General features: G+C 39.0%; 1 protein-coding gene across 1 annotated transcript in view; it reads left to right on the top strand.

Moving 5' to 3' along the window:
* Positions 1-17,411, top strand: part of TSPAN13 (tetraspanin 13) — a 32,746-nt gene extending 15,335 nt beyond the window's left edge. The window contains exons 2-6 of the mRNA XM_007531964.3: positions 4,144-4,311; positions 6,040-6,120; positions 6,725-6,838; positions 8,819-8,932; positions 16,364-17,411. Of these exons, the coding sequence (XP_007532026.1) occupies positions 4,144-4,311; positions 6,040-6,120; positions 6,725-6,838; positions 8,819-8,932; positions 16,364-16,438 (552 nt within the window). The 3' untranslated portion in view covers positions 16,439-17,411. The remainder of the gene's footprint in view (positions 1-4,143; positions 4,312-6,039; positions 6,121-6,724; positions 6,839-8,818; positions 8,933-16,363) is intronic.
* The last annotated feature ends 4,931 nt before the right edge of the window (positions 17,412-22,342 follow it).

Here is a 22,342-nt window from a genome sequence, read left to right as displayed (position 1 = left end):
CATCCCTCACACTAACATAAAGCAGAGCTGAGCAGCTCTGGTAAGAAAGAAGGAAGGGAAGAAAGAAAGAAAGAAAGAAAGAAAGAAAGAAAGAAAGAAAGAAAGAAAGAAAGAAAGAGAGAGAAAGAAAGAAAAAAGAAAGAAAGAAGGAAAAGAAGGAATGAAGGAAGAGAGAAAGAATGAATTATACCAATTTACAGAAGAAAAGCAAAGCAGAAGAATTTAGAGTTGATGCCTCAGCCATACAGGGGTTTTAAAATATTTCAGGACATTTTCCCTGAATTTATGGCAAATACAAAATATTTATCAGAATATATTTTACATGCACAGAAAATTAAATCCCTTTGAACCTGATAGCTTGACTTCACAGATATCAATGTCTTTTGATTTTTCTTCCTTTTTTAAAGTAGTACTTTTTCCTTTCCTTTTTAAAAAATTTTTATTTATAAAATGGAAATATTGACAAGACAGAGAAACACCTGCAGCACTGCTTCACCACTTGCAAAGCTTTTCCTCTGCAGGTGGGGACCGGAGGTATGAGCCCAGTTCCATTCATTTTGTAACATGTGTGCTCAACCAGGTGCGTCACCACCCGGTCCATCAGCATTGATTTTTGTATATTGATCCTGTTTCTAGCAACTTCTTGGTGCTTACCAATATTAATAATTGCATTCTTTTTTATTTCCTTTGTGAATACTCATTAATTTTTGAATCTTAAGAGCTATGCTTTCTCTATGTCTTTGTCCCAGTCCACTCTACTTCAGTTATCTAAGATCTCTACTGCAGTACTGAATGAAGTGGTGTAGCTAGTACCTTCACCCTATTGAAGTTTGAAGGAAATGTTTTTCATTGTTTATCACTGAGCATGTGGTTTGCTTTGAGTTTTTAATAGGCAAACTCAGGACTTCTTGCAAGTCCTATGCTCTACCATTGAGCTATCTCTTTTTATCTGTTTATTTATTTATTATTGTATAGAGGAAGAGAGAAATCGAGAAGGGAGGGTGATAGAGAGAGGGAGAGAGACAGAGAGACTCCTTCAGCCCTGCTTCATCACTCATGAAGCTTTCCCCCTGCAGGTGGGCACCAGTGGCTTGAACCTAGGTCCTCACGCACTGTAATGTGAGCACTTAACCAGGTGCACCACCGCCTGGCTCCCCATTGATCCATCTCTCTTATCACCAACTCTACATTTTAAAATTTGTTTTTATTTTTCTACGTTTTTATACCTAATATATATTTTAGTGATTTTTAGGCTTACTGAATTTAATCTCTAAGATCAGGGTGGTATGGCCATGGACACTAATTTTAATCTCATTCAATTCATTTTATTACTTGGATCCTCTAATCCTTCTGCTGTGAGGAGTGCATCTTTTATAATAGATTTTTGATAGCAATGTTATAATTTCTTTTTTAAATTTAGTTTCATTTATTCATTTATTAGAGAGGGAGAGAGGAAGAATGAGATGGAAGGGAGAGATAGAGAAGGAGAGACAGGGAGTCAGTCCGGTGGTAGCCGCAGCGGGTTAAGCGCAGGTGGCGTAAAGCGCAAGGACCGGCATAAGGATCCTGGTTCAAGCCCCCAGCTCCCCACCTGCAGGGGAGTCGCTTCGTAAGCGGTGAAGCTGGTCTGCAGGTGTCTTATCTTTCTCTCCTCCTCTCTGTCTTCCCCTCCTCTCTCCATTTCTCTCTGTCCTATCCAACAATGACATCAATAATTACAACAATAAAGAAACAAGGGCAACAAAAAAAGAATAAATAAATATTTTTTTAAAAAACAGGAGAGACAACAAGCATTTTTCTCTCTTAGTGTTATCACTGTCTGTGAACAAGGTTTATCTGAATTGTTTGAAAGTTGCCACATGCTTGACAGGCTGTATATAGACTCCAGACATAGAGTTGATAGGCGTGGAAATTCTCTTAGAAGAGAAAGGTTGAAGATGGAGTAAGGGGCTTTTTGATGAGACTCAAAAAATCATGCTGTCCTTTTGGGGAGGGCATGTAGTTTTTTTTTTTTTTTCTTCTTGTAGTCACTTACAGAAAACAGTTTTCTGGAGGGCTTTTCTATGCAGTATTCTTTGTTTCACTTTCCAGTCCTGTCTAGTTTAAATTCTAAACCCTTCCTTTCTAAGGACTGCTCAGATCCAGGGACTTCTGCCCCAGTAGGTTCACATATCAGCTGTATGCTTACCATGCTGACTTTCACTTCTTCTTTCCCTTTTGGCCTCTGGAAATTTCTCACACTTCTCTGTGCTCAGCCACATATTTAAATGCCATCTTAAAAATCTTTCTCAATTTTTAAAGAAAACTCGTAGGAGGAAGGATTTTATGGTAAGTGGCCCTCCTAAGCCATCTGTTTGGATGTTTATACATCATTTGTGGATCATGCACAATTATCAGCTTAAAAATTTCCACTGAATGTTGGAGTTTCAAATCTAGCCTGCGCTTGCCTTGGCAGGACCAGATCTTATTCCCGATACAGATCTAGCTAAGAGAGGTATAGCCCTGCCCCCTACCCCCATTCCCTCTCCTCCTCTCTGAGTCTTAATAGAAGAATTCATTTTTGGCAATAATTCGGCAGAAGTCTTAGTTTTCCCATGAACCATGTTCTGTGATAGGTTCTAATTTGTGGACATGTAAAAAGAGTTGTTTTTTTTTTTAAATTGTTGTAGTTATTATTGTTGTCATTATTGATGTAGTCATTGTTGGATAGGACAGAGAGAAATGGAGAGAGGAGGGGAAGACAGAGGGGGAGAGAAAGATAGACACCTGCAGACCTGCTTTACCACTTGTGAAGCGACTCCCCTGCTGGTAGGGAGCCGGGGTCTCGAATCCAGATCCATATGCAGGTTCTTGTGCTTTGTACCATGTGCGCTTAACCCGCTGGGCTACTGCCCGACTCCCATATATATTTTTAATTATTTATTTATTACTTTTTGTTGCCCTTGTTTTATTGTAGTTATTGTTGTCATCGTTGTTGGATAGGACAGGGAAAAATGGAGAGAGGACAACAGAGGGGGAGAGAAAGATAGACACCTGCTGACCTACTTCACCACTTGTGAAGCGACTCCCCTGCTGGTGCAGAACCAGGGGCTCGAACTGGGATCCTTAGGCTGGTCCTACCTGTGCTTAACACGCTACAGTACCGCCTGGCTCCCAAAAGATGGTATTTGCTTCTACTTTGTTCAGGACAGACTTGGAAACAGAATGTTAATGTGATGATAGAAACAATGTAACCACATTCAACAGATTATCCAAAGAAGGAAGACGTAGATTTAATTTATTGGGGATTAGATTTTAAAGTAAAGGATAAGTGATTTCCATGGGAAGAGCTCAAAATGTTCAATTGAAATGTACTGCATTGGGGCCCGGTGGTGGTGTACTTGGTTGAGTGCATGTCACAATGCACAAACCCCTGGTCCCCACCTGCAGGGGGAAAGCTTCACAAGTGGTGAAGCAGGTGTCTCTCTTCCCCGCCCTCTCGATTTCTGGCTGTCTCTATCCAGTAAATAAATAAAGATTTAAAATATACAAAAAATATTTAAAAAAGAAATGTACTGCATCTAGAAGTTTTACGTATTGCTAATATATCAAAAAATTCATCAGCAACTGTTCAGGCTAATAAGCAAGGTGACCTTGAGCACCACAATAATTTTATTGATTACTACTATTAATATTTTTAGCAAGACCCTAGCATCATTATAATTTGTTAAAAATAGTACTATCCTGGGAATTGGATGGTAGAGCAGTGGGTTAAATGCACGTGGCGCGAAGCACAAGGACCAGTGTAAAGATCCCAGTTTTTGAGCCCTGGATCCCCACCTGCAACGGAGTCACTTCACAGGTGGTGAAGCAGGTCTGCAGGCGTCTGTCTTTCTCTTCCTCTCTCTGTCTTCCCTTCCTCTCTCCATTTCTCTCTGTCCTGTCCAGCAGTGATGACATCAACAACAATAACTATCCAACATAAAACAAGGGCAACAAAAAGGAAAATAAATAATAAAAAAATAGTACTATCCTCTGAGAGTTAACCGTATTCTAGTATTGAATAAAACACTTGTAAGATAGTAAGATGGTGCCGATCAAATGTTTTGGTATTATATGAATTAATGATCCCCCCCCCCTTTCACCTTTTGATTATTTTTGCAGTTGGTGAGTCTGCTGCTAATTGGCATTGCTGCATGGGGCATTGGCTTTGGGCTGATCTCCAGTCTGCGGGTGGTTGGCGTAGTCATTGCTGTGGGCATATTCTTGTTCCTGATCGCACTTGTTGGACTTATTGGAGCTATAAAACATCATCAGGTGTTGCTGTTTTTTGTATCCTTTAAAAATACAAATATGTACAGAATGGTTTCACTCATGTGGAATATAGACAATTGAATATACAAATGTGAAAAAAACAAAGCAAAATGTCGACCTATTTTCAAGACTGTGGACAAACTGTAGTGGTTATCTATGGAGGTGGGGATGGGGACATGGACCTTTGGTAATGGGAGTGGTGAAAGTAAATAAATAAATATGCATTTTTTTATTTATTCATTTTTTTATCAGAGCACTGCTCAGCTCTGGCTTATGGTAGTGCAGGGGATTGAACCTGGGACCCTGGAGCCTCAGGCATGAGAGTCTCTTTGCATAACCATTATGCTATCTACCCCTGCCCAGTATGCATTTTATATAAACATAAAGATGTATACTACACTTGGGTTTATTCCTACTTGTTACAGATTACTCTTTTAATAACTATCTTTAGGAAATGAATTGCCACACAATAACTTCCACACAAATCTTCGTAAATTATTCAGCCAGGGAATTAGCATATTTCTTAGAGTGAAGTTATTGTATAATTACATTTTTCCACTTCTTGTCAGAACATGAGGAATGTATTCTCCAAGTCCAATATAGTTCTGTTTATGTTTTATAAATTCAGCATGACATCAAACTGACTAGTGGGTAGGGGAGATAGTATAGTGGGTATATAGAAAACTTTTGAACCTGAGCCTAGGAGGTCCCAAGTTCAGTCCCCAGAGCCACCATAAATCAGAGGTGAGCAGTGCTTTGATAAATTAGTAAGTAAGTAAGTAATAAAATAGTTAGGGACCTTTAGGCTATATCTAAAAGTAATATCTCATTGAAAACATGATTTTTTTCAGACTTAATTGTTTACAAAGCTTATTTATATTTGTTATTTTATATAATTCTATATAAAACATAGTTATTTATATTATTTCTTCTTTATATCTTAATGCTTTTTTTTTTTTTTTTTTTTTTACCAGAGCACTGCTCAGCTCTGGCTTATGGTGGTATGGGGGATTGAACTTGGGACTTTGAAGCCTCAGGAATGAGAGTCTCTTTGTGTAACCATTATGCTATCTACCCCCGCCCAAACATAGTTTTATATTTTAAATGAAATTTAATAGAGAAGTTTTTGAATATTTAGTTTTGGTATTTTCTTTAAAAATTTTATTTATTTGATAGGAAAGAGAAATGGAAAGGGGGGGAGTGTAGAGAGGGAGAGAGACACTTGCAGACCTGCAGTAGGTCTTCAGCTTGAAACCTGATCCTTGCGCATGGCAACATGTGCTCTTAACCAGGTGCGCCACTGCCCAGCCCTTCCTCTAGTGACATATATATATATATGTATGTATGTATATGATGTATTATCAAAAATTAATAAATAGATGTATACCTTTGTAACTCTAAGTGTGATTTATTCTATTTTCTAGATAAATTCTGGGGGGGGGGCACTGGGTGGTGGCACAGCTGGCTGAGTGTACATGTTGCAATGCTCAAGGACCTGGGTTTGAGCCCCTGGTCCCCGCCTGCAGGGGGGAAAGCTTCATGAGTAGTGAAGCAGGGCTGCATGTGTCTCTCTTTCTCTCAACTTCTCTACCATCCCCTTCCCTTTCCATCTCTGGCTGTCTCTATCCAATAAATAAATAAAGATAATAGATAATTTCCTTCTATTGTGTTAGAAAGTTGCCAGCAAATACCTCTCTTTTGTTATTTTAAAGATTATCTAGAAATATCCTTAACTCTAATTTGCAGTACATGATTATTCTCTTACTTGTATTTATTGTTCAGTTTTCTGTATCTTGTGCTTGTTTAGCCCTGAACCAGGAGCAACAGGTAAGCAAGTTTTTTTTTCCTTCACTTTATTGTAAGATGAATCTATATGATGTATATGTGTGGAGGGGGATGACTGCAATATAGATAATTTCTTCTTGTTCAAAATGTTATTTTAGTCTAAACAGTGAATATTTTAGTCCTTACTGCATTAGTGGGTCTGGTTGGTGCCCTAAAATACTAGCAGATGCTATTTTTTTTCTTGCATTCTTAAAGTAGGTGTTCACTCTCAAAGGATAAGGAAATCACTACTGCCAGCAGATGTCCACTGAATTATTTTACCCACCATTATGCAGTGAAGGATGCATTCTAGAATATTTGTGGTTACAGACTTTTAAGACAGTTTTTTTAAATTCTAATTTATAGAGGAATACGGATCTCTGTCTTGGCTAATGGAAAAGTTATTTTTACATCTTTCAATTATATGAAAAAATGACGACTTTTCATTTGTGGGTTAGAAATCCCACCTGCCTTTTGTTGTATATCGAGGTATATGCCTTCATGCAGGTATACTGTGCATCCACTAGTAAAAACGCTGCACTTTCTAGCTGTGTACATTTCATTCAAGGATAGCACATTTTATTGATATATTAAATGCATTTTCTAGGGACAGCTTCTGGAGGTTGGTTGGAACAATACAGCAAGTGCTCGAGATGACATTCAGAGAAATTTAAATTGCTGTGGTTTTCGAAGTTTTAACCAAAATGACACCTGTCTGGCGGTATGTACCATGTATAAAATACCTTTTTGATGTTTTTTAAAATATTTATTCCCTTTTGCTTCCCTTGTTGCTTTATTGTTGTAGTTATTGTTGTTGTTGGAAAGGACAGAGAGAAATGGAGAGAGGAGGGGAAGACACAAAGGGGGAGAGAAAGATAGACACCTGCAGACTTGCTTCACTGCCTGTGATGCGACTCCCCTGATGCGACTCCCCTGCAGGTGGGGAGCTGGGGGCTCGAACCAGGATCCTTATTCCCTGTCCTTGCGCTTTGCGCCATGTGCGCTTAACCCGCTGTGCTACCACCCGACTCCCTAAAATACCTTTTTGATATGTGTGACATATAACATAGGAGAGATGGATTTCTGAGGCTTAATTATATCTTAAAAGTGTTTTACATATACTGCATTACATTGTATGTATACTACTGTATCATTTGCCTGTTCTAAAAATATCTTGTGAGTACTGAACATTCTAGGACAAGTGCTTTTGCTTCTTTGCTCCTAATCATTGCTCTGCTATAAGCCCCTTTTTTCATTCAGGTAGAGAGAGAGAGAGAGAGAAGTAGGATGGCTTGGATGCTAACTCCATTGCCATAGCACCTTCTGTACCATGCCAGGGCTGATTATGCCTGAGTCATAGTCCCGGAAGGCACCCTAACCAGTGGATTTTACATTAAATTAAATGAATTTATTTTTTAAAATTGCCACTAGGATTATCACTGCATGATTTTCTATATTTTTCCTTTCTCTCTTCTTTGTTTTGATAGAGAAATGGACCTCTGACAGAGAGGGAAAGAGAAGGGGCTGGGCAGTGGTGCACTTGGTTAAGTGTATACACTACAGTGCACAAGGGCCCAGGTTCAAGCCTCTAGTTCCTGCCTGCAGCGGGGAAGGTTTCTCTAGTGGTGAAGCAGGGCTGCAGGTGTTTCTGTCTATCTCCCTCTCTCTATCTAACCCTTCTCCCTCAATTTCTCTGTCTCTATCCAATAATAAGTAAATAAATAATATTAAAAATATTAAAGAGAAGGGAAGAGAACAGAGAGATACCTGAGGCACTGTTTCACTCTTAAATGAAGCTTTCCCCTGCAGATGGGGACTAGGGGCTTGAACCTGGGTCCTTGTATATAGTGATATTATACGTTCTCAACCAGGTTTGCCTCTGCTTGGCCCCCTCCAGTGAATTACTTCTCCAACCCTGTCTTGGATTTAATCAGCTCATCATGGCCAGGGTGGTAGACACATGAGACTTCCATGTCTACCATGAAGTCTACCTCATTCCCCTATCTTTTTGTCATACTCCGTTTGGGAGTTGATCCTAGTGATGGACTAATTAGAGTCATCCTGTTGTCCTACACCAGATATGCATTCCAGCCTGATCATTGTAAGCTGATTGATTTATAGCTTAACTCTTCTAGGAAGTTCACGTGTGTGTGCTTGGGGGGTGGGGGAATTTCAAATATCTCTTCCTTGAGGTCTTTTGTACTGGGATTATTTTTCTCATATGGATTTGTATTAATTTCACTTCCCTTTCCCCCCCCCCCATATCTTTCTTCCTCTTCCTCTCTTCCCCCCCTTCATATCTTTCTTCCTCTCCCTTTCCTGTCTGCTTTCCCCTCTCCCATCTTCCTCCTTCCCCTCTCCCCTCCCACCTCCCTTTCCTGTGCCCATAGTCCCATACCACAGTGGCATAAAAGTCACCCTGACAGTTTCTCTCCATTCTACTAGTCTTCCATTGTACTAAATCCATTCTACAATCTTCCATGGTGCAGTGTAGGAATTTTCCTCAATCCTATTTATACTGGGGTGAGGGGTGAGGTGTGGGAGATTATTCAGGGCCTGTACCCTGGGGATAGACATTCTGGACATTGTCAACAAACCAGGGTCCCACTTTGCAAATGATATTCCCAGATACTAATTCTTATGCTATAGTTTTTCTTTATATATGCACTTTGAAATAATCCCCCCCTTTTAATTGATACAGAGCTGTGTTAAAAGTGACCACCCCTGCTCACTATGTGCCCCAATAATAGGAAAATATGCTGGAGAAGTTTTGAGATTTGTTGGTGGCATTGGCCTCTTCTTCAGTTTTACAGAGGTATGTGCAAAGTTCAGTATCTTTTCTCCTTTGTTATAGGATTCCTGTTTTACTGGCCAAAAGGATGTGGCATTTTTACCTTAGCATGGCACTTAGTTTTTGGAATTTTTATCTATAATATAAGTAAAATCAAACAGGTATTATTTGATAATGTTTAAGGAATGTTTATTCCTTCCTCACTGTCTTTATTATACTCGTGTAAACATCCTTTAGTGCATCTGCATTGATAATATGTACCAAACTCAATTTTTTTTTTAATTCACAGATTATATGATTTTATCTCTGGGACAATCATATAAACTTTGTATGATGAATATCTGATTTTTTTTTTAAAACCAATTTATAAGATCACATTTTGAGGCAACTGGCTTTCTTCAGTGGTGGGTTTTCTAAATTAGGGTGTAGTATATAGGACCAAATCAATGAGGGGAGTACTATCTGGATTGGAAACCTAGTTCAACTGCTTAGTCGTTGCATGATCTTGGGAAAGCTACTTAACCTGTCTGCGCTTCTGTTTCATCTTCTTTTTTAAAAAGTCTTTTTCATTATCCTTATTTATATACTGGGCAGAGACAGTCAGAAATCCAGAGAGAAGAGGGAGACAGAAAGGGAGAGAGGCAGAGAGGCACCTGCAGCACTGCTTCACCACTTGTGAAGCATTCCCCCTGCAGGTGGGGACAGGGGGTTCAAACGTGGTCCTTGTGGATTGTGTGCCCAACCAATACACCACCACCAGGCCCTCTGTGTTTCATCTTCTTAATACTGAAATTACCGTAGGAAGAAGATGGGAATTCTGTATTACCAGAATACCAGAGTAAGTTGCTGACCTAGACCTAGAAACTATATAAGAAGTATTGGCAGCATTCAGAGTGGGACCCATGAGAGGTTGTGTTAGAAGCCCAGGAGCACAAGAATGTTGCTCAGCCACTTCATTTCCTCCTTTACTCCACCAGCTTCTTCCTCTCATTTTTCACACTACTTGGGTTCTTTGTTCATGCTGACTGCTTCTTTGATATTTTCCTATCTTTTTCTTTTTTTTTTTTCCCCTCCAGGGTTATTGCTGGGCCCGGTGCCAGCACCATGAATCCACTGCTCCTGGAGGCCATTTTTTCCCCCTTTTTGTTAGTTGTTGTAGCCTCGTTGTGGTTATTATTATTGCCACCGTTGATGTTGTTCGTTGTTGGATAGGACAGAAAGAAATGGAGAGAGGAGTGGAAGACAGAGATGGGGAGAGAAAGAGAGACACCTGCAGACCTGCTTCACCGCCTGTGAAGCGACTCCCCTGCAGGTGGGGAGCCGGGGCTTGAACTGGGATCCTTACGCCGGTCCCTGTGGTTTGTGCCACATGCGTTTAACCCACTGTGCCACCGCCCGACCCCTATCTTTTTTTTTAAAAAAAAAGTACCAGAGCATTACTTAGCTCTGGTTTATGGTGGTGCAGGGGATTGAACCTGAGACTTAGGAGCCTGGGACATGAGAGTCTCTTTACATTTACATAACCATATGTTATCTAACCCCATTCTTTTCCTATCATTTTTAATGATTAAAAATCCTTTATAGAAGATGTTACTTTTCATGTAGTTTTACCACTTCTGTCCTCTTGAAAAAAAAGTGTTTTTTTTTTTTTTTTAATTGCCACCAGGGCTAGTTGCTTGCATGAATTCACTGCTCCAGGTAGCTATTTTTTTCCTCCTTTTTTTTTTTTTTTATTTGACAGACAAAGAAAAACTGAAGTGGAGGTGGGATGATAGGTGTTAGGGAGAGAAAAAGAGAGATACCTTCAACATTGCCTCACCTCTGCTTGTGAAGTGTGAGGCTTCTTACTTGTCGGTGGGGACCAGGGCTGGGACCTGTGTCCTTGGCACATAGTAACGTCCTCATACAAAACTGAGTACACCACCACCTGACCCTATCCTTTTATTTTTACTCCCTCTAGGGTCATCTCTGGCTTTTATTTTTACCCCCTCTAGGGTCATCTCTGGGGCTCAGTGCCTGTACTACGAATCCACTGCTCCTGGCGGCTATTTTTTCCCCTTTTGTTGCTCTTGTTTATTGTCATTATTATGTTGTTGCTGCTGTTCTTGGATAGGACAGAGAGAAATCGAGAAAGGAGGGGAAGATATAGAGGGGGAGAGAAAGTTAGACACCGACAGACCTGCTTCACAGTTTGTGAAACGACCAACCCCCCCCCCACCCCCGCAGGGGGCAGCCAGGGGCTTGAACTGGGCTTCTTAACGTGGTCCTTGTGCTTCGTGCTATGTGTGCTTAACCCGCTGCTCTACCGCCAGACCCCCCTGTTGGCTTTATAATACTTAGAAAAGCCTTTCTAATTTTGAACTTATGTTACATATATAAACTCTTCGGTTTGAGGTATAATTAAAAGTGTATAACCTTATGATTTGATATGTGTATACACTGTGAAAGGCTTCACCTCTACTAATTAATTAACATATTCATCACCTCAAAGTTACTCTTTCATTGAGGGGGCAAAGGATGAGAACATTGAAGTTCTGTTGTTTTTGAATGGTTCGGTTATATAACACATTGTAGTGTATCATGATCATTTTGATTTATGGCTATATAACATATATTTCCATATACCATGTATGTCTTGTATATGCATATAATATAGTTTACGCAATGCACAATTAGTATCAATTAGTATAGTGCATCATAAATACAGAAAATATGTGTCTGTTGCATTTTAGTTTACTTGTTTTTACTTAGGAATAAAAAACAATCTATAATTGAATTTTTTTTTAATACTTATTTTCTTCTTGTTGCCCTTGTTTTTTTATTGTTGTTGTAGTTATTATTTTGTTGTTGGATAGACAGAGAAATAGAGAGAGGAAGGGAAGACAGAGTGGGGGAGAGAAAGATACCTGCAGACCTGCGTCACTGCTTGTGAAGCGACTCCCCTGCAGGTGGGAAGCTGGGGGCTCTAACCGGGATCCTTAAGCTGGTCCTTGCACTTTGCGCCACATGCACTTAACCTGCTGAGCTACCGCCCGACTCCCTTATAATTGAGTGTTATTAGCAAAGTGTGATGGAGACCAGACTTGAATCTGGGTCATATGCATAGCAAAGCAAGCAAATTGTGCAAATGAGCTGTTTTGCTACCCCCCCTTTTTTTTTTAATTTCTTTGTTGGGGAATTAATGTTTTACATTCAATAGTAAAATTTGCTAACCCTCTTAATGTTCACTTGTTAGAAGGTTACTCCTTCCAACTTGAATTTTTTCATTTCATTGTAAGAACTCCCTTACGTGTGTGTTGTGATATTGATTGAAGAGAACCCAGCTTGAAAATGATTCTGTGAATTTTTTCTTTCCTTTAAAAAACATAAATTTTCATTATGAAAAAGTTAAAAATATAGGTGGAAGGAAAAAAAAACTGAACTGGTTAACCATATACTTCATTAGCTAGATTCAATAGTCATTTTGAGAATGAGGGAGATAGCATAATGGTTATGCAAAAGACTTTTATTCTTAAAGCTCTAAAGTCCCAGGTTCAATGCCCTGTAGTACCACAAGCCAGAACTGAACAGTGCTCTGGTAAATGAATAAAACAAAACAAAACAACCAGGTGGTTATGCACTTGGTTGAGTACTATTGTTACCATGAGCAAGGCTCCATGTTTTAGCCCCTGCTCCCCACCTGCTGGTGAGGTGTGGAAGCTTCACTAGCGATGAAGCAGGTCTTCAGGTATCTGTTTTTCTCTCTCCCTCTCTTCCTCCATTTCCTGCAGTTTCTGTCTTATCAAGTAAAAAATCGAAAGTAAAATCGCTACTGGGAGCAATGGATTTGTAGTACAAGCACCAAGCCCAGTAATAACCCTGATGACAATTAAAAAAAAAAAAAAGGGCCGAGTGGTGGTGTACCTGTTTGAGCACATGTTATAGTGCTCAAGGACTCGAGTTTGAGCCCCTGGTCCCCACTTGCAGGGGATAGCTTTGCAAGTGGTGAAGCAGTGCTGCAGGTGTCTCTCTTTCTCTCTCCCTCTCTCTCCCTACCCTCTTGATATCTGGCTGTCTCTATCCAATAAATAAAGATAGTAACATTAAAAAAGGAAGAAAGTCATTAGAATTTTGCTATATTTAAAAATACATATGAAGTTCATTATTTTGAAATTTTAGTTCTTTTGAGCAAGACCATTTTCTGCTTCCATCAGTTTTTCCTATTTTTTTAGAGGATAATTCTAGAGTTTTTTTTACTCAGGGAAAAGTATGAAGCTTTCTGTTGCTCCCAGAAAGCTGTACTCTTGCCTCATATGGTGCCTATCTTTCACTAGAGTGGTCCATTTCTTATAGTTAGTAAACCTACATTGACAAATTAGAATTATATATAGTCCATAGTTTATAATAGGGTTCTCATATCCTGTGCAGTTGGACAAAAGTTAACATGTACTCCTCATTGTCATACCATACTGAGCGTTTCACTGCCTTAAAAAATCCTCTGTGCTCTGCCTATTCGTTTTTCCCTTGTAATTTCTTAAGATATCAATTCATTGTAAACAGAAACTCTTGTCTTAGATATATAGTGTTCTTTTATAGAATCCATCTACATTATTTAAAAAAAAATATTTCATTTATATATTTATTACTAGGAGGAGAGAGAGAAAGAACCAGACATCACTCTGGTACATGTGCTGCCAGGGCTTGAACTCAGGACCTCATGCTTGAGAGTCCAATGTTTGATCCAATGTATCATCTCCTGGGCCACACTCTATATTCTTATTTTTTTGGCTCCAGGGTTATGGCTGGGGCTCGGTGCCTGCACCACAAATCCAATTCTACTGAAGGCTGTTTTTTCCCCCTTTATGTGCCATTATTGTTTTATCGTTGTTGTGGTTACTATTATTGTTGTCATTGCTGTCATTGTTGGATAGGACAGAGAGAAATTGAGAGAGGAGAGGAAGACAGAGGGGGGAGAGAAAGACACCTGCAGACCTGCTTCATTGCTTGTGAGGCAACCCCTCTGCAGGTAGGGAGCGGGGGGCTTGAACCAGGATCCCTGAGCCATGTGCACTTAACCCACTGTGCTACCGCCCCCCTCTATATTCTTTTAAAAAAACTTTTTTATAGTTTATTTATTGGATAGAGAGAGCCAGAAATTGAGAGGGAAGGAAGTGATCAAGAGGGAGAGAGAAAGAAAGAGAGACACCTGCAACACGGCTTCACCACTTGCAAAGTTTTCCCCCTGTGGTGGAGCAGAGTCCTTTCACATTGTCACATGTGTACTCAACCAGGTGATCCGCCACCCAGTCCTGAATCCATCTATATTCTTAGGGACATCTCTTTTTGAAACTCAACAAGATAATCTAGCCTGATATTTATTATTATATGTATTTTTGGATAGTGACTTTTTGTAGACACTTCAAATTTTAGTCAGGATTTCATAGGTTGGGGCTCTGTGCCTGCACTACAAATCCATTGCTCCTGGCAGCCATTTTTTTCCCCCTGATCTTTTTTTGGCTAGGACAGAGAGAAATTGAGAGGAGAGGGGATGATAGAGAGAAGACACCTGAAGACCTGCATCACCACTTGTGAAACCATCCCCCTGCAGGTGGGGAGTCAGGGGCTCGAACCAGAATCCTTTCATGGGTTCTTGTGCCTTCGTACTATGTGCACTTGACCAGGTACACCAACCACACCTGGCCCCTATTCTGTGTGCCCCAGAGTCCATGGGCAGAGCCACTTTACCAGTTCGACAGTCTTCTGCCCCCCCCCATTCTAAGACTTTTTGATATTTAAATAAATTAATTTTGAGACGGCTGAAACAAAATGAACACATTTCTTAATAACAGTGATAATTAAATAACTTATATTGGGCAACTTTAGACTTCTTGGCCATGTTACCAGGTTTCCTTTGTGACCAAATGTGGGAAGTAACCCTGCAACTTGCTACATTTGCAAAGTTATGTCCCCCTCCACACACTTTCCCCCTGAAGAGTGCAGTTGCAACCTCTATTAAAAAAATAGTATATTGGAAAATTTAGTACGTTAGGACTTCTCTTGCTTAATTTTCACTGAACCTAGTTTCTGAATTTTCAAAAGTATATAGTATTTTAGCAGTTTAAGCAGTATAAAATTTGTATTAGCTCTCTTTTGATGCTCAAAATAAATGAAGTATATCAAAGGAAGGAGCCGGATGGTTGCACACCTGGCTGAGCACATATGTTTTAGTGCAGCATGGACCAAGGTTCAAGCCTCCAATACCCACCTACAGGGGGAAAGTGTCACAAGTGGTGAAGCAGGGCTGCAGGTATCTCTCTGTCTCTCTTCCCTTCCCTATTCCTCTTGATTTCTCTCTGTCTCTATCCAGTAAAAAATAAATAAATAATATTTTTAAAAAGTATATTAAAGGATATAAATGTACTTTAAAAATATTCCTTTTTGTTGCCTTTGTTGTTTTATTGTTGTAGTTATTGTTGTTATTGATGTCATTGTTGGATAGGACAGAGAGAAATGGAGAGAGAAGGGGAAGACAGAGAGGGGGAGGGAAAGACACCTGCAGACCTGCTTCACCACCTGTGAAGCGACTCCCCTGCACGTGGGGAGCCGGTAGCTGGAACCGGGATCCTTACGCAGAACCTTGTGCTATGCGCCACGTGCGTTTAACCTGCTGCACTACTGCCCGACTCCCATAAATGTATTTTTTAAGGTTTACTTATTTATTTAATCTGATAGGACAGAGAGAAATTGAAAGAGGAGGGGGAGAGAGACACTTCAACACTGCTTCACCATTCATGAAGCTACCACCATGTAGATGGGGGCTGGGGGCTTGATTCTAGATTCTTGTGCATGGCAATGCGTGTGTTCAACTGGATATGTGCCTGGACCCTGAGACACAAATTTATAGTGCATACTTCTGGAAGTTCTAGGGGAGAATTTGTGGCCTTGACTTTTCTAGCTCTTACGGATAACCTGCTTTCCTTGACTCTTGGCCTCAGCCTCCATCTTCAAAGCCAATAGTGCAATGTGTTTGCTTTGCTTCCTGCTGTTTCAGTTCTCATCTTACCTTTTCTCTGTGTTGCTGATTTTTGACCTTCCTGCCTCTTAATTATATCTTATTTCTATAGCATGAAACCCATCCAGATAACCTCCATATGGGGAGAACTTTAATTCAGTTAATAATATGTACAAAAACCTATTACCATGTTCAAGTAACACATTTGCATTTTTTTGATTATTATGTGAACATCTCTGAAGGGTCTTTTTTTTTTTTTTTAAGCTTATTACAACATTCATGTTGACTTTTGGGGGTGGGGTGGGGTGAGGTTACTTACTACATTTGCATGAGTCACTACATTTTAAAAGGAAATTTCTTCCTCTAGGAACAAAAAAGTGAAAAGTTCTCAAGACTTCTTTCTTATATAAGAATTGTGCACAATTACTACTTTCCCTTCCTTTATTTTTTTTCTTCCATTCTAGATCCTGGGTGTTTGGCTGACCTACAGATACAGAAACCAAAAAGATCCTCGTGCTAATCCTAGTGCATTCCTTTGATGAGGAAAGAATGAATACCTTTCATATACTGATCTCGTTCACTTACTCTAACTTTAAGTTATGCTTATTTGCTTGGTTAAAGAAACAGTATCTGGAATTACATATGTTTTTACTCTTATGTTTCTCTTAAATGTTTTTCTGTTTCCATTGCTGAAGATAAAATTGGAACTTGTGGTTTCCCCTGAAGCTCAGTGGTACCTGTAATCTACTGTATTCACAGTGTCTGGCTATGTCCGCTGTGGCCTTTCTTAGCATTTTTACCTGCAGAAAAAAACTTTGTATGGCACTATCATGTTGATTATATCGTGAATCTAAATATACATCTCACTGGAATAATTCATGTGTGTAGCACTGTGCTGTAGATAGTTCCTACTGGTAAAAAAATTGCAATTTATTAAAGCCAGAAAGTATGAGATTCTCTCATGTTGAGTTCAGTAGGGGCAGTCTAAATCCCACCCCCCCAAATCTTTTTAGGAAAGATGTATTGTGGTGAAAATTGTAACTATAAAAGTGATAATTTAGTTCTAGTAGTCTTGTATGATTACACTGTGTATTCTAGAAGTAGCTATGCTACTAGGAAAGTGTAGTTTAGTTTTTGCTTTTCACAGGCTAAGTGCAAAGGAGAAATAGACTCATGAAATGTTCTACTGTCAAGCTTTTGGATTGGGAAGAGTTTGAAAAGTTCAAAGAGTATATCTATATAATCTTGATATTCTTTTATAATGATTTACAGCCTGAAATGCTATGTTTTTAAACAAGTCATTATTAATGTATAGGCCTATGTAGGAGAAAAGCTTCTTGATTATCTTACATATTGTTAAATAACTTTTTCATGAAATTTCTCAGTATTGTAAAAGCAGCTTGTCAAATTCAAGCATATTTGATTGTGATTTTTCCCCCCATAATTTGAAGTTGAAATAGTATTGTGGCTCTGTATAATGTGTTTAAAAAACAATTAAAAGATGGACTCTTTCTTTGTGTATGAATGTTTGAATTGATAGAAAATAGTGGAAGATTGACAAATGAATTAAATACATGGAACTCTTGTTTGTGCTTTGTTCTCACTTGACTTAAAATTGGATAGTGTTGTTTTAGTGTATATTCAAGCTATGGATATGAACTTCCAACACTAATATCTACTGTCATTTTCAAACCCCCCTCCTTAGAAAATATTTCAGTATTATTTTATTAAATTTAATATTGAGGGGGCTTAAGGTTCCGTCCTCACCTGAAGACCCGAGTCCCCACCCACCAACCCTATCCCTACCCCCTTCAGTGTTTAGTATTTCCTTCATGGTGAGAAGATTTATTTTAAGAAAGAATAATTTTTTTTTTTTTTTGGGTGGGGGGAGATTTGTATGTTTTTATTTTTCCTGCTGAAAATTACTTGTGTTTTATGTAGTATATGATTTTAGACCAATAAAAATGGAAAATGATGGATTTTTAGAATTTGAGAACATTTTGTGGATATGTCACTTCCATGACTCTGTGAGACTGGCTAATCTTACAAGAAAGTTAAAGTCCCACTATGTTGTATGAGAGATCTATATATCAGAGGAAAGATACAAGTATAGAATACCTGGTCCTTTGGCCATAAGAGTACTCCTTCTATAAATAAATAAATAAATAAATAAATAAATAAATAAATAAATAAATAAATAAACTAAAAGAAAAAGAAAATACTCTAAAAAACAAAAAGAGTACTCCTTTACTCTTAAAGCTCAAGACCCTTTTTCTTTTTCTTAGTTTAGTATAAAAAAAGCTTCATTTTTACCTTATTTATTTATTTATTTATTTATTTATTACTAGAGCACTGCTCAACTCTGGCTTATGGTGGCGCTGGGGATTGAACTTGGGACTTTGGAACCTCAGGCACAAGAGTCTCTTTACGTAACCATTATGCTATCTACCTCTGTCCTCATTTTATTTATCAGATAAGACAGATTGAGATAGGAAGTAAAGATAGGGAGAGAGAAAAAGAGATACCTGTAGCACTGCTTCATAGCTCATGAAGCTTCTCTTGTGCAGGCGGGAACTGGGAGTTTGAACAGTCTTTGCACACTGGAACTTGTATGTTCAACCAGGTGGACCACTGCCTGGCCCCTACCTCTGCCATATTTATTTTAGAATATGGCACCCATGTAGTTTTTCCATGTGTATGTAGTTCAATTCATTCTTTTTTCCCAGTCATCTGTTTGCTATTAATTTGATTGCTTGAAGAAGAACCCAGAGGGTTAGGATGAAATTTTCTGTCCTCCACTGCACCTTCGATCTTGTATTGAACTCTGGACCACTCTTAACGGTCATCTGTCTTGTACTATTAAATGAGATTATCAGTGAGGTAGGTGTGAAGGAAATGAGATTTCTGGATTCTTTCATTAAGTCATTTGTACTTTACTGTTTGTTAAACTTTGAAGTTCCTATGAGTTTCTGGAATCTCCTAATACATTACTCTCCTTGGGGCAAATGTAGAAAGAGCTATTCCAGAGGGAACTAACTTATAACCTGGATTTATGTTCTAGTTGAAATACCTGTATTTGGGTCATCCTACTTATAAATCAGGGCTTGGGAATGATGCATCTTTAGGTTTACCAAACTAAGGGTGAGTGATGGTAAGTTGCTCCAGAAACAAGATAGACATTTTCAGACATCCAGTGCATGTTTTATCACATTAACTCTAGAGGTTCTGTTCTCACACAGTAGGTAGAGTTACTCAGTCTCTTTGGGAAGGTCACCTGTGATCTGTTTGTGACTGGGTACATAAATATAACTCCTATCCCTCAGTGTGTTACAACACTCACGGCAAAGACCTCTAAATAGTTCTGCCCTAAATTCCAAATGACAGGCTTGTAGAAGGTAAACTGATCCCTGGATTACAGGAAGGCCATTATCTGCAGGCACAGAAATTCCGTCACAAATTCATGATACCAGAGCAATGCCAATTTTTTTAATTTAATTTTTTAATTTTTATTTATAAAATGGAAATACTGACAAGACAATAAGATAAGAGGGGTACAACTCCATATTGTTCCCACCACCAGAACTCCATATCCCATCCCCTCCCCTGATAGCTTTCCTATTCTTTATCCCTCTGGGAGTATGGACCCAAGGTCATTGTAGGATGCAGAATGTGGAAGGTCTGGCTTCTGTAATTGCTTCCCTGCTGAACATGGGCATTGACAGGTTCATCCATACGCCCAGCCTGCCAAGCAATATTTTTTATTTACTTGTAAAATGAAAATATTGACAAGACCATAGTATAAATTGGGTACAACTCCACAAAATTCCCACCACCAGAACTGCGTATCCCATCCCCTCCCCTTGATAGCTTTCCTATTTATCCTTCTGGGAGTATGGATCCAGGATCATTATGGGGTACAGAAGGTGGCTTCTGTAATTGCTTCAGGGCGATCCATACTCCCAGCCTGTCTAGAGCAATGCCAGTTTTAGTGTAGCTATAAAGCAAACTCAAGACCCAAGACCTCCTTTCTTTGTAATCTAGTCTTTATTTTTTTAAAAAGAAACGATACAAATAAAGGTTTGTTTTTTTTTTTGTCTCTTATATTTTGATTATACATTCCATTTATATGAGTGGGGGACATCTGGCTTGTGGGTTGTATATAGAAAAGTCATTTAGTCTGGCTCTGCCAAGGCAACTAGAACTTTTTTCATATCAACATTCAGTGCTAACTGTTGATAAGTTTGTATGACCCCTGAATGATATGACTCTCTAAGTGACCCTTGACAGAAAAAAAGTTTCCCCAATCTTGATTTAGAAGTCTTATTTTTTAGACTGCCTGGTCAACACCGATGTTAATATTTTAGACAGAGAACATAAATACTAATATAATACAAAGGGGAAAATGGCAGGTTATGATTTCTATAACCTAAGTTCCTGTGGTATAAATTAGTCTCAGATACTTTGTTAATTAACCATGAGTTTGGTATGAAAACCAGTTCTCCATGTTTAACCTAGGATTATGTTGCTGAATGGAACCTTTCAGAGGGGGAAAAAAGACATTGGAGTGTGGCTTTTGGTTCTTAATTTTCCATATTCCAAAATCTTCCTCTACAGTTTCTCTAAAATGTTTGTTCAACTTTTGTTTATTCATTCTTTTGAAATCCACTGAGTAAATATATGAAACAACTTCATTATTAGCAGGCAGTGAAAAAGCACGTTTTCTTTTTTAAAAAAATTTAAAATTATTTTTAATTTTAATTTCTTTCTTTCTTTCTTTCTTTCTTTCTTTCTTTCTTTCTTTCTTTCTTTCTTTCTTTTTTTTTTTTGTGTGTGTCCAGGGTTATTGCTGGGGCTTGTTTCCTGCACTACGAATCTACTGCTCCTGTGGGCCATTTTTTCCCTTTTGTTGCCCTTGTTGTTGTTACTGTTATTGTTGTTATTGCTGTCATTGTTGTTGGATAGAACAGAGAAATGGAGAGAGGAGGGGAAGACAAAAAAGGGGAGAGAAAGACACTTGCAAACCTGCTTCACTGCTTGCGAAGTGACCCCCTGTAGGTGGGGATCCAGGGGCTTGAACTGGGATCTCTGAGCTGCTCCTTGAGCTTTGCGCCATGTGAGCTTAATCCGCTGGCTACCGCCCAGCTCCCCTAAAAAGCACATTTTCACAGGAGAAATTTATACATGAAAAATACCTTTAAGCACTTTTGTTATACAAATATAATTCGGGAGTCAGGTGGTAGCATGTATTTTACTGTTGCCCTAGGTCTTTTTCTGTCCTCCAGTTTCACAGTGATTACTAAATGTCATGCCCTCTGTAGCAACTTAAGTTTACCAAATGTAAAATCAAAGAACCTGTGTGCTGTGAGGTGGCACAGTGGGTAAGGCTTTGGATTCTCAGGCATGAGATCCCTAGTTCAAATAGGCAAAAATAACTTCAAAGGCATGCTGTTAATCCATGTAAGTTAGCTCTAAAGATGATTTATGTTAATAACATTTTAAAAAGTTAATTATTCATTTTCTCTGCTGCGGGATCTCATAAAATCTAGATTTACTTTTTTAAAAAAAATATTCCCTTTTGTTGCCCTTGTTTTATTGTTGTAGTTACTATTGTTGTTCTTATTGATGTCGTCATTGTTGGATAGGACAGAGAGAAATGTAGAGAGGAGGGGAAGACAGAGAGGGCGAGAGAAAGATAGACACCTGCAGACCTGCTTCACCACCTGTGACGCGACTCCCTTATGCCGGTCCTTGTGCTTTGCACCACCTGCGCTTAACCCGCTGCGCTACCACCAACTCCCCTAGATTACTTAAAAAAAAAATTATCAGAAAGAAACTGAGAAGGGAGGTAGAGATAGAGACAGAGAGAGACGCCTGCAGCCCTGCTTTAGCACTTGTGAAACTTTCCCCCTACAATTGGGAAACGGGTTTGAACCTGGTTCCTTGTGCACTATATACTGTGTGTGCCTAACCAGGTGCACCACCACCTGGCCTCTAGATTTACTTTGCTTAGACTTTGTGTATGTGTGATTCCACTGCTGCAGACTGAATACTCTTGTTTGCTTCCCCCCCCCCTTCCCTGTTGAGAGTAAAATACAGAGGGAGTGAAAGAGATAAAGAAGATATCATAACATTACCCTCACTACTCTTGAAGCTTCTTGCGTAATGTTCCCATGACCTAGTTGGGACCTTGAACCTAGGTCCTCATGTGTGGTAAAGTGTACAGCTCATGTGTGTAAAGTGTGGTGAGCTGTTTGCCAGCCACCGGGAAATAGTTTAATAGAATTTATTCCTTATAAGTATTCTAAAAAACTGTGTCAGAGATGAACATCAATTATAAAGCCGGATTTCTCTCTCTCTCTTTTTTTTTTTTAAGGATTCTTTCAGGAGTGAAGCTTTTTTATTATTATTATTAAAATAGTCTTCTGAAGGAGAAAGCACCTGCC

This window comes from Erinaceus europaeus, chromosome 8 (assembly GCF_950295315.1).
Source record: "Erinaceus europaeus chromosome 8, mEriEur2.1, whole genome shotgun sequence".
In the NCBI taxonomy this organism is placed as follows: Eukaryota; Metazoa; Chordata; class Mammalia; order Eulipotyphla; family Erinaceidae; genus Erinaceus; species Erinaceus europaeus.
The sequence above is the reverse complement of the archived record's forward strand: the minus strand, read 5'-3'. Positions and strand labels throughout refer to the sequence as shown.